General features: G+C 39.0%; 1 protein-coding gene across 7 annotated transcripts in view; it reads left to right on the forward strand.

Moving 5' to 3' along the window:
- The window catches only part of LOC126322393 (rho guanine nucleotide exchange factor 7), a 136,980-nt gene that overhangs the window by 39,018 nt on the left and 84,717 nt on the right, over positions 1–13,245 (forward strand). For all 7 annotated transcript variants that reach the window (XM_049994340.1, XM_049994349.1, XM_049994318.1 and 4 more), the window contains 2 exons: positions 2,081–2,299; positions 10,445–10,643. In XM_049994340.1, the coding sequence (XP_049850297.1) occupies positions 2,081–2,299; positions 10,445–10,643 (418 nt within the window). The remainder of the gene's footprint in view (positions 1–2,080; positions 2,300–10,444; positions 10,644–13,245) is intronic.

Below are 13,245 nucleotides of genomic sequence, written 5' to 3' on the forward strand. Positions count from 1 at the left end.
GAAGGAACAGCAATAAAAAACCGAAAATTGGTTATTTCAGAAACTGGTTATTTTTAGGCAATTTTAAAAGTCAGGTTAAACTGGAGAGGAAAAGAACCAGTGTAATTGAAAACCAGTTGTTTCAGTGAAAACCACCATCACTACTTCCCACGTTACATAAACCAGAAGCAATCCTTAAATAACAGTCCAGTATCATTACCAGTTATCTATTACAGAAACTTAGAACATTATCTGATTGCATATGTAACAAGGTACTTCAAACAGCATGACTGTCTGCATGCCAGCCAATGCAGATTCTGGAAACATTGGTTGTTGATGAAGGCAATGATGTGAATGAGTATTTCTTGACTAGTGAAGAGCATTTGACTCAGTAGTACACCAATGAATCTTAACAAAAGTATGATAATACAGTGTATCAAACAAAGTTCGTGACTTAATTGAAGGTCTCTGGTAGTGAGAAAGCAGCATGTTGCATTGGAGAGAATGCCATCCATAGATTTAGAAGTGACTTGAGACGTGTCTGTGTTGGGACTCTTGCTCTTCATGTTTTATGTTGATGACCTGGCATGCAATATTAATAGTATCCTCGGACACCTCGTACACATATGATGACCGTCTGTGGTGACTGAGGCTGGACTGCAAGCAACAGTGCAGTTGCTCACAGTCTGCTTGCTGTGGCTAGAGACCTTGGTCATGTGCGTGGGAGTTGTGCTTGTGTGAATATATGTGGGTGTAGTCTACATTGTAGGAAGAGAGAGATTACTACTTACTGTTCACCGAGCAAGGTTGCGCAGTGGGTAGCACGCTGGACTTGTATTTAGGAGGACAACGGTTCAATCCCGCATCCGGCCATCCTGATTTAGGTTTTCCATGATTTCCCTAAATTGCTCCAAGGAGACCGATGACATTGCTGTCTGGTCTCCTTCCCCAAACAACGCAACCCCAACTACTTACTGTAAAGAAGACATGTAAAGTTCTAGGCAGGCACGATTAAAAGACACTCACGTGTACTTTTTGGCCACAGCCTCCATTAATAAAGAGAGCACACACACACACACACACACACACACACACACACACACACACACACACCTTTTGCAAACATGACTGCCAGACTGAGAGACAAGAATGGGGAGGAGATGATAGGGTACAGGGGGTGGAAACTGTTGGGTGGAGGGTGTGGGGACAGTATAGTGCCTTATTACTGTTGGTTGAGGCCAGGATAATTTCGGGAGTGGAGAATATGTTGTAAGGATGCTCCCATCTGCACCGTTCAGAAAAGCTGGTGGTGGAGGGGAGGATCCAGATGGCTCAGGTAGTGAAGCAGCCATTGAAATCACGTGTGTTATGTCCAGCTGCATGTTGTGCCACAGGGTGATCTATCTTGCTCTTGTCGCGCGGGATTATCCGAGCGGTCTAAGGCGCTGCAGTCATGGACTGTGTGGCTGGTCCTGGCAGAGGTTCGGGTCCTCCCTCAGGCATGGCTGTGTGTTTGTTTATTCCTTAGGGTAATTTAGGTTCAGTAGTGTGTAAGCTTTGGGACTAATGACCTCAGCAGTTAAGTCCCATAAGATTTCACACGTATTTGAACATTTTTATCTTGCTCTTGGTCACAGTTTGGCAGTGGCCGTTCATCCCAGTGGACAGCTGACTGTTAGTCATACCAGTGGATGATTTCTTCTCTCTCTCTCTCTCTCTCTCTCCCCCTCTCTCTCTCTTTTTCTGTCTCACACTCATTCTTTCACTCACTTCCGCTTTGCCAGTTTTTTTACAATTTCAGGTGCTTGCCTTTATCTGCTGAAACAGCTGTTTTTATACCAAGAATCTAGTAGATGCCACCTATGTCATGCTGCAGTTGAGATCTAGAACCCTTTGTTGATTTTGTGACACCTTTCTTTCCTAATTGAATATTGTTGTTATAAGCTATTTAGTGTGTTGTTAATTTTAGGGTTAAACTGTAAGTTGTCATTTTTGAATAAAGTATTCATATTCGTATACAAATATTTTATATTCAGACAAAGCCTAGGAGTATTAATATTGGCCTTTAGGAGTAACTTCCGTGTTTAATTCCATTTTCTAGACTCTCCAGGGATGAATATCGCCAGTTAGTCAGCAACATAGTTACTGTTGTTGAAACACATCAGCAGCTTCTGGCAGCGTTGGAGGAATGCAGTCAGCGTCCACCACAAGAACAACGCGTGGGGAAAATTTTCCTCACCTCTGCACCTAGACTGAAACAAGTACATCATGTTTATTGCTCCTCCCATCCGAGGGCTGTGTGCATCCTTGACAAATACAGGTTAACTTTTGAATTTTATTAATGCTTTGTCTAATACATTGTCTCCTCTTTTTTTTTTTTTTTTTTTAGTTCAATATTCTTTTTGTATAGCCTACATGTTGAGAAATGAATATTTCTTATTTCACTAAGGAAAAGTTGGTTTCTGGTGTTTTATACTCTTTATTTTTTTTATTGAGGCTCATGACCTTTAAGGATTACTGTATGATTTCTTATTTCTTTACTTTATTGTGCCACTCCTTATAATTATTTCCTATGCAAAGTAAGACAAAAACAAGCTTTCTCACTGGTTTTCTCTCTTTATCACTTTTATTGTTTATTTTTGCAGATGGCGCAGAGATATATTCATTCACTTACTTGACAAAAAATGTCACAAAAGTAAATGTGAACTTTTTTTCATTTTTAGACATTTAAGAGCTGCAGTACTCCCAGCTGTTCAGAATGAGCTGTAGAGATCTCATGTAGGCTCTTTAATTATGTTATAGCATATTATTAGTAGAATGCTGTGTGTTTCTTGTGTAGTTAATTTGCCTTCACATGTTAATTTTTGTGGGAACACACTCTTGGTCACATGAGAAGCCCTTTATGTTGCTTGTTGAAGGTCGTGCCAGAGCTGTAAGCTTTTCTTAAAAATTAAAATTTTGGTCATAGAGGCCTTTTGACAGCCCCTTGGATCACTTCTAAATTTCGTCTAAGGTTGAAACAAGTCAGTTGTGGTGCATCAATAAATTTTTATTTTGACAAAAATTTACAGTCTTGGTAAAATCTACAGTTAACCTTTCATAAGTCAATGGTGGATGTAAAACCAAAAATATAAAAGTTGGTTTACTATCCTTTTGCATTTAATTTTTCAAGTGCTTTCTTGGTTGCCTCCTACCACAAAATCAAGGCATCACCATCCCACTGGAGTTCTGTAACATGCAGTGTGTAATAGATGTCTAGCTGATCCCACAAAAGATAGTTCCCAGGAAAGGTCTCATAGTATTGAAAAATTCATACAAAGGTTGAACAGTTGTTAGAAATCAACCTGGGCACTGGAGAATAGGAAAACTGTGATATCTGAGAACATTGTGCAAAAATCATAGTTGCATTTATGCTTTTCACATAAATGGTCCACACCTAAATGTAATCGAGCAATTCACATAATTGCTTAACCCCAAGAGTGCTGTCATTGAAGAGGTGAATCTTTTCTGGGGTAAATACATGGTGGATTTCAATGATGATGGGAGGAATGAGGGATGTAGCATATCATAACTCTTTTTGTATGAGCTTACTCATATAGTTTCAGAGAACTTGGAAATTACTTTGTTTTTTGTTGGTCTTTATTTGAATATTTGAAGTTGTTCATAATGTATGAATCTTGTGTTATGTAATTCGGAAGGGGGTGAAATTAGTTTTTTGCTTGGATTGAGTTGAGTTCTTTAAAGAAATGCGTTTTTGTTCTTTGTGGATCACAAACAGAGATATCATGAATTCTAAACCTCTTCCAAGCCACATCTGAAGAACATAGAGAAGGTACCACAAGCGAGTATTTTCTCAGTGCTTCTTACCACCATTTATCTTTGTCTCAATAGTTTTATTGTGATAATGACAAACTTGCCTCCTTACTAACAATAAAAATTGCAGTAATCAGGGCAGAATAAGTTGCAACTGTTAAGGAGGCAAATGTAAGCCTTTTCCTATTTTTTCTGTTGGACATGATGGGTGGAGCAAAAATTGTAGAGAAATCATTCGGAGCTTGAAAAAGTTGCTGAATGAATAGGTGTGTGTGTGTGTGTGTGTGTGTGTGTGTGTGTGTGTGTGTGTGTGTGTAGGTAGGGGGAGGGGGGAGGGCTACACTTACAATGGGGAGGGGGGGGCTACACTTACAAGGGGGGTGGGGAGGGCTATACTTACAATTGGTGGGGGGGGGGGGGGAGCTATACTTACAATGGGGAGGGGGAGGGGGGCTACACTTACAATTAAAGTCTTTTACATCTAGTTTCACTTGATTTCAAAGTGAGAAATATTCAAGCTCTGGTGCTGCCAGCATCTCACTTCTCATAGCTCGAACAACTTGTGCCAATATTAAGGGGAACTATTCACAACTGGAACCTATAGTGTAGCAGAATGAATAATATTTAGCCTTATCCTATCTAATGGATTTCTGCTTTTGTGGTAGGTGGAAATTATGGTTAGAACCATGAAGACTTATTACAGAACAGAGTTAGACTTGCCTTTTCAAACAGTCGCTTCTGTTTCTGACCATAACTTCTCAAAAATTTGTGGAGGAAGTTGAAAAACACTGTGCAATAAAACTGGTGAGAGTTCACCACCCACCCAAACTGTCTCTACTATACAGGTGCCGTTTCGTGATTGTTGTAATAATTGTGACATCTTTGTTGAACCATATTTAGTGTGTTTCGTCGTTTGGTCACTTGTAGCACTCGTTCACACCATCACTCACTTTGCATTATCCAAATGTTTTTGGTTTAAGCACAGCATCAGTTACACATTTTTTTTCATGTTGAGCAAAACGTGTTTCGAGAATTTATTCTCAATGTCAAGTGCAATATTTACGTATGTCTTTTTTGTGATGTTACACAAACAAACAATGTGAGTAATAGTTTGTGTGTGTGTGTGTGTGTGTGGTTTTCTACATAACTGAAGAGGCACTGTATCTGATAACATCGAAAAGATGACAACAGTGCAAGGGATACAGTTTAACCAATATGCAACCACCACACAAAATACTTTTGTAGATATCTTTTGTAGATATTTGCACTTGACAAAAAACGCTCTTGCAATGCGTCATGCCAAGTATGAAGAAAATATGTAACAACGCAGTGTTCAATTATTTAAATAATGAATGGCAGCTACAGGCTTTTTGAAAACGTTGATTATGACGTGTTAAATTAAGTCAAATGTTTCTACTTCTCAAGCAGTTACCAGTTCCAGTTGCATCAGAAGTTTTTATTAAATTATAAATAAGTCCCTGACAAATATTTTGATGCCTAGTATGTATATATATATCATATATAAAGTGCAAAAATGCAAGGGGGTATCCTGTGTGTAACTTTTACAGCCTAAAACGTTATTTCTCACATTCTACATTTTCCTCGCATTTTACCCCATTTTTTTGAAGTGCCTTGAACAGTTTAAAGGCAGGGTTCCACTGTAGTTCATAAAACAATAATACTTTGGCCCCCCTACAAACAAGAGTTTCACTTCCTTTAGATCAGTTACAAATTTTGACTGAAGAACTTCTTGATTTATATATAACACTTTGATCTAGCAGTGCTTCTCTTAGATGTGATGGCGCTGGTTTTCACACTGCCTGCCAGACATTATTGCATACTCAGCCATCCAGGTTGCAGTTCTTGTCACAGCCACAAAATGTCTTTCCATATACTCAAGAATATTACACATTCATCATTTCAGTAGGAATATTCACTCTTAATGTGTACTTTCTTGATGTATACCACTCCTGATGCGAGTTGACTATGTCAGAGGATTTTATCCTAAACAAATAGTCTCTTAAATAAATGGGACATTATGTACTTTTACAACTGCTACTGTTGTGTGACCTACTCCATGCACCCACTCAGCATGTTTCACCACTGGCAAGCCATATGTGATAAAAGGCAGGGCAAAATGTGACATGTTTAACATATAAACTTCCATATAGGAATGACCCCACCAATTTGTGAGAATGCAGAAAGGACCACATGATAACTGTCCAACTATGGTATGCCAAGAAGTAAAGTACCTAGATCCTGTGCAGTGTGATTTAAGAGGCCTTAAGCCTGTATTACACTGTAAAAGAACTTTGACAAAGTTTTAAAAAGTGGTGATATTATACAGTATTGATTTGATGCAATTGTTGTCAAATATCTTTGACGTTGTTATATGGGTCCAGATGCCAAAAAGTCTTTTGGATCCTCCTACACAGCACTAGTTTTAAAAGTTCAGGGATGGGTATTTGATCTCTAAGATGTTGTTGTAATCCCCCCCCCCCCCCTTCCTCCACACATATCTTTCCCATGTAAAACCCTTTCATATTATGTTAGAATTTTTCTTACTTTACTTACATGTCAGGCAGCATAGCCGTGAACCCTATGAAAACTGCTGTTGTCATCTTGAAAGATGTGTGTATCCACAGCATACTTATCAAGATGATGTAGATGAAAGGGCAACATTTGGGCAACAAACATCCTGGTTCCTCTTCGTGGCAACATGAATATGTAGGACCAACAAAAGCATCACAGAAAAAGCTCCATCCTGATCTGCACCTCGGTCTAGTGTGGTTCAGTGCCTCATTAGGCTGTTGGTGAACTCGACACCTTCCATCATTTTGAAAGAAGAAAAAATCACAACTCTTGGGAGCACACTAAGTGCTTCCAGTTACTTACTGTTCATCTTCTATATTGTTTGCCATATAAAAGGTTTGCAGCTTTGTGCATCACTGTCAGCAACTGCCTTTCGTGAAGTAATCAGTAGTATGCAATACCTTTCGCAGTGTTGACTCTGAAAGTGGTCAAGTTGTATTTGTGTTCACTGACAGCAGCAATTGCTGTCATGTTTGAAACTGTTTGCAATTGACAAGGCAAGGCATTTGTCTCTAGTCCATGTCTACAATGTACACTATTTCTTGTAGACCTGTGGAACAGTCCACATTGATACACTAACAAATCGGGCAAGTTCATTCTCAGTGTAGTTATAGGTATGACCAAGCACTATAGCTCCTTTCTGCTTTTCTGTCACATATCCCCCCCTCCCCCCCCCCTCCCCCCCCCCCCCCCCCCAGCACCAGCACCACCACCACCACCACCACCACACACACAACTGCATGATTTCACTGCCATCAATTCTGTCTATGGTGGAGGATCACATGGCTACTTGACACCAGTACTGCACCGTCTCCATGGCTCCAAAGTGACCAGTATGGACTTTTAAGGAGATGACTAATATTCTGTCAGGTGAGCTGATACCTCACTCCCCTCAACCTCCCTCTTTGCTGTACACCCCCCCCCCCCCCCCCTACATATACACAAATTTAAATTCATTGTTAAGTTTTTCTTCTCACTATACTGATACCAGGAATGCCATTAGTTTGGGTATAAAGCACGTTAGTTAAAAGTTACAGTTGATTGAAGTTAGCACTATGTTTCAATACGTGAAAAACTTAGTTACTTAGATGTTCCATGGATCATTTTGCAAGTTAATCTTTGCAATTCTATCTAATGACCCACACCAACAGAAAGCTAAGCAGACAAATTTACCTAGAAAGTTTTTTAAATTACCTAAAACCAATTATCTTTTGAAATAATTAACCTTGAAATTTCTTATTTACATTACAGATTTTATCATAACCTTGATTTTCAACATGACACTTGTATATTAAACAAAGAGGTTTACATTATGTAAGAAGACTAGTGGCCATGTATTTCTCTAAATTTCTGGCCCACAAGATTTTCCGTAAATCAAAATTTCAATACTTTTAGTAGTTCATCAAACACAGTAAAATTCAGTGTAGCCAAGTTTCAATGCATAATGTAATTTACAAAATAATGTTTTATTCTTACACACATCTGTTACTAATCAGACATCACCCACAGTTTTAAAGCTCATGAGTAAGATTTGTGTCAGGAATGCCCCCCAGTGTTCACTCACACCACCACTATGCACATTCAGTACACAAAAATATGCAATCTTAAAACTGCAAACCTGAAGAACTTTAATGTTTACTAACTTAGAATGATTTCTGTAATCTAAATTAATGATTTTTACTATACTGTGTTGTGGTTTGCAAATGGTATAAGGTTATTGTCACAGGAAGTAGTGATTGTTGGAAATGTTGAAATAATTATGGATAGAATTAAATGATCTACTGAACTGTAATACTCTTTAATAAATTACTACAGGACAAAACTATGCCTTTTTTGAGTAAATTTGAATGTGTATTACCACAGTAACAATTAACTTCACCATTGTAATTGTAAGGATGATCTGATTCAGTTCCATAACAAATTTTCATGATTGACAAACTGGTCACTGTTATTAATAATTGAGCTTAGTGAAGAATAAGCGTGTTAGTGCAAACTACGAGGGTTACCCAGAAAGTAATGCATCACATTTTTTTCTTCAATAATTCTTTATTAAACATTATGAGAATTACACATATGAAAGAATGATGTTTTATCTACACACTCTATTTTTACGTGCAATCTTCATCCCATTCTGTGGCTTTCCTGCAGCGCAAAACAAGGACAGGTATGCCCTGTCAGTACTAATCCTTGTCCTGGTGGCAGAGCCATTACTTCACTGTGTGAATCAACTCCCTATTGTCTTCAAAATGTCTTCCATGGATGGCATCCTTTAACGGCCCATACAAGTGGAAGTCCGAGAGGGTTAGGCTAAGTGTGTTAGGTGTGACAACCGTGGATGGTCTCCCTGACCGCTTAAAATTGTGGAGCTCTGCTGAACCGCCTTCTGATAACCTCTCCGTTTGTGTCCAGCAACTAACTGTATTTCTGTTGGTAGCAAGTGCTCCATAGACTTTGTACAAGCATTTGTCAATATTCCCCACAGTTTCTTTCTCTGTAGTGAGAAGTTCAATAACGGCACATTGCTTGTAATGTACATCACCTACAGACACCATTTTGAAACTGTCCTGCAGTTACGCTATCTGTTGGAAGCGATGGAAACTTGGTGCGCTCATTTAGGAGACTTCAAATTATACATACTTAATGTTTTGTATTGGTGGCATTGTTTTTGGCTAAGAAAAAACAATGTGGTGCATTACATTCTGGGCCCGCATCTCGTGGTCGTGCGGTAGTGTTCTCGCTTCCCACGCCTGGGTTCCCGGGTTCGATTCCCGGTGGGGTCAGGGATTTTCTCTGCCTCGTGATGGCTGGGTGTTGTGTGATGTCCTTAGGTTCGTTAGGTTGAAGTATTTCTAAGTTCTAGGGGACTGATGACCATAGATGTTAAGTCCCATAATGCTCAGAGCCATTTGAACCAATTACATTCTGGGCATCCCTCGTAAATTGTGATCTTGTGCACATCTTTTGTATTGTATTTCACTTTATTCTTATTGATCCTGTCTACAAAGCAGCTTATGCATAAGACATTGGACAAGTGAGGTTATAAATATATAGCTGAAAGTCATTTCTAGGCATATGTATTTATGGTTATAATTGTACTCTTTATACATAAGTATTTATATAACACACTTCATAAATTTAAATATTCTTCAATGGAGTAAAAGCTTACACATCCCGAACTCGTTTACACTTTGAGCTTCATTGTGGTCAAGAATGGTGTTGCTGAGGAGTGACTGCACAGACCAGGTCAGCACAGCTAAAGCCCTTCATCTTAGTATGGGAGCTAGCACAGCATCTAGCCGCAGGCCTTTCCCCTCATTCCTGCTTCCTTTCCTCGTCATAACAGGGGGATAGCTCTAAGCCAGGGTTTTGAATGACCTTCTCCCCTTTCCCCTTCCCTTTCCAGTCTCTTACAACAAATTACTCTCTTCTCCCAGAAGAAAGAACCTGTAATATGGAAAGCTAGAAAAGCTATGAGAAGTGGGACTTACTTATTTTTAAGTGTTTTATTGCTAGTACTGGGAGGTATACTTCCTAAAAAGAAGTACTGGCTAGCTGTTCTGTCCCTTTGGTTTTATGAAGAAAAAACAGACAATTCAAACATAAACTGACTTGCGTTTATGTGTACAAACACAATTATTCAAACATTAGTGATATGAGTTACTGTTCTGTTGTGAACAAATAGAATACTGAAAATGGATGCGATAATGCATTCCAAAGTGACACAGTTTTGGAAACTTGCATGGGTGTGTTTAAGAGTAAAGATGCTTATAGTCCATTTGCTTCATAACCATTTTCAGTTAGCCACAACTATTTTACAAAATGATTACAGCTATTAATATGTAAGAAAAATCAAGGACAACTCGTTAAAGTCATTGCGTATGTTGTCTTTGCAGTCGCAAAATGTGTTTTTGCTCTGTATAGACTCCATGTTGAAGTACGTACTATGCATTACTTGTCTGTACCCCAAGACTAGGTTATTTATTTACAAAAAAGTAATTACTGTTTCTTCTAGGTCTGAGTTCACAGTGCTTTATAATTGTTTGTCTTTCATTTTTCTCAGGGACCAGTTAAATTCATTCATGGAGTCTCATGGTGCAGTAAGTCCCGGTATTCTTGTCTTGACAACAGGCTTGAGCAAACCATTTAGACGTCTTGAAAAGTATTCCGGTATGTTACAAGAACTGGAACGACATGTGGAAGAAAGTCATCCTGACAGAGGGGATACACAGCGTTCTGTTAGTGTGTACAAAGATATAGCAGTAAGTAACATGTGAAAAGTGAAATAGTGTAATTGCGGTGTTATGTTTTGTAACTGCAGTATTTTCTTAAGACATCTGAGAAAGCTTCTAGTAAAAGATCTGCCCAAGTAGCAACTTTTCAAATATATACAGTAGAAAACAATCTTTCCATTGCTCGAAGTGAGTCAGAAATCCCCCTGAATTTATAATATGGCATAAAATGAGTTTTCTGAGAAGTTGTCTTGAATAGTCAAGATTCTTATGAAACGTTTTTGGTATGTAAGAAAACTGATGAATGAAGGAAATATTCTTCTTTGCTAGGTATATTAGATGAGGTGTGTGAAATGAAATCAGTGTGTTCTTACAACTTGGGTGAGATGCTTGCTATCTTAAGGTAGTTGTTTGGACTCATGGCACTGTGAATTTGCACAGCTTTTTAGGGCACCTTAATTTAATCCACCAAAATATTTGCTTCATTGTGGCAACAGAAAAGAATGACTACCTTTCCTCCCTTGATGAACTGGTCAGGAGCAGGTTGTTGTCACGGTGGCATACACTGTGTGTAGGAAGTCAGTCCACACTAATTTGTATCTTCAGGCTGATAGGTGCCACCATCTGCCTCATTGTGAAGATATTTCATACTTTGATTGATGGGACCCATGTTTTCTCAGACACTATCTGCTGAGTTAGCCCATCTCAGGGTCATCTTTCACTAGAATCATTATAGTGAAAGACTGACAAGAAGCACATTACTATCGACCAACCACGAATCATCTGAGTAGTGCAAACAACGAGGTTGCACGTAAGTCTGTGGCATTTTTGCCTTAAGCAGGTAGCGTTTCCAATGGGACTGACCATATTCGATGGAAACATGGTGTGAAGTGTGTGTTTCTCCTATCATCCGAAGATTAGGGTTTTTAAAGGACGATCTGGGTTTGTGTAAGGTGGGTGTCTACCATATTCTCATAAACAGCTGTGGCATGTCACACATTTGTTACACCATGTGGACTGTGAAATATCAGTGCATATAGCATAACCATCACACATGCTTAAAACATCTGTGCAAGTGTGCCATGGCTGAACATTGACAATATAACACCACAGAGATTCTGGCATGCACTTTCAGTTCTTGGAATTCTGCTTGGAATAATGCCCTCTCCACAGTCAACAACAGAGGATTAGAATTAATGCTAATTGCTCACCCATTGGTAATTACGATTCACTATTAATAATTTCTGATGACACTACTTCTTCACTTTGTGTGTGCGTGAAGAGGGGCGGGAGGGGGAGGGCCACATGAGCACCCACGTATGTGTGCATGTGTGTATGCATATTGTTCTGTATCATGTTTCTTGATCTGTCCATCCCCACATACTGGGTTTTAACTTCCTTGCACAGTGCTCTGTCATTGCTTTTGTGTCTAGAAAATGATGGGCTGTTTACCTGTTGAAATATTATCAGTTGTCGAGGATGTAACCCAGCTGCATTCCCTTAAGTTGTTTAAACAATAGCAGGGTTGCTTTAGGACTTTAGCCACTCTCTTCTTCTACACCATTAATATTTCACCTATTTACTTCATCCAAGGATCATCATACAATGATACAGAAGTTGTCACAGTAATACAATAAAAATCGATAGCTCAAAATATATGAGGGCGTGCTGAAGCGTAATGCCTCCAAATTTTTTATGTGAAAACTCTTAAAGCTTTTTAAACAAAACAAATCTTTGTTTTTCATGTCTTCAAATTTGCAGCCCTCACCTCTAGAGGGCTCCGAATTGTATGTAACATGGCAATACACAATGTTGGTGCATGAGAAACAGCGTGCTTTAATAGCATTTTGAATTCAGAGAGTTTGTCCTCACATGAAGCATGAGCACGCCAGACCACACTCAAATGAACACCCAAAACGATCTGATGCCTTGGATTCACTGTCATCACTCATCCTCCATACAGTCCCTACTTGGTCCCATCTGATTTTCATCTGTTTACAAAACTTAAAGAACACCTTTGAGGACTTACATTCATAGTGATGAAGCAGTGCAAGCAGAGGTGAGGCTGTGGCTCGATCAGCAAAGGCTGGCATTTCTACAGTGACAGTATCAATAAAGTGGTCTCTCATTGGGAGAAATGTATTCATTGCCAGGGTGACTATGTTGAGAAATAAATTTGTAAACATGAAGAATAAAGATATAAATTGTTTATAATGGTTGCTTTGTTTAAAAATATGTAAGAGTTTTCACATAAAAAATTGGGAAGCATTACTTTCAGCATGCCCACATAGGTATACACAGAATACTTAACTATGCTCTTCAACGGCAGGATGAGAGGTGAGCCTTAGCCTTGGTGAAGAAACCATCCTGGCATTTGCTTGAAGTGTTCTAGGAAAACCATGGATAATAACCATCATGATGGCCCAACAAAATGAACTCTATCCTCCCAAATACGATGTCAGCACTTAAAGAGCTGCACAGACTCATTTGATTGGTCCCTGTTATGAGATGTTCTTGGATTTGCTCACAAATATCTTCAGATAACTAATAATATAAAAAATAGTTTTTCTTTTCATGGGCGCACACACACTGACGACATCCACTGACAGCTTCTAGCCCACGAAGATGCTGT

Source organism: Schistocerca gregaria, chromosome 2 (genome assembly GCF_023897955.1).
Source record: "Schistocerca gregaria isolate iqSchGreg1 chromosome 2, iqSchGreg1.2, whole genome shotgun sequence".
NCBI lineage: Eukaryota > Metazoa > Arthropoda > Insecta > Orthoptera > Acrididae > Schistocerca > Schistocerca gregaria.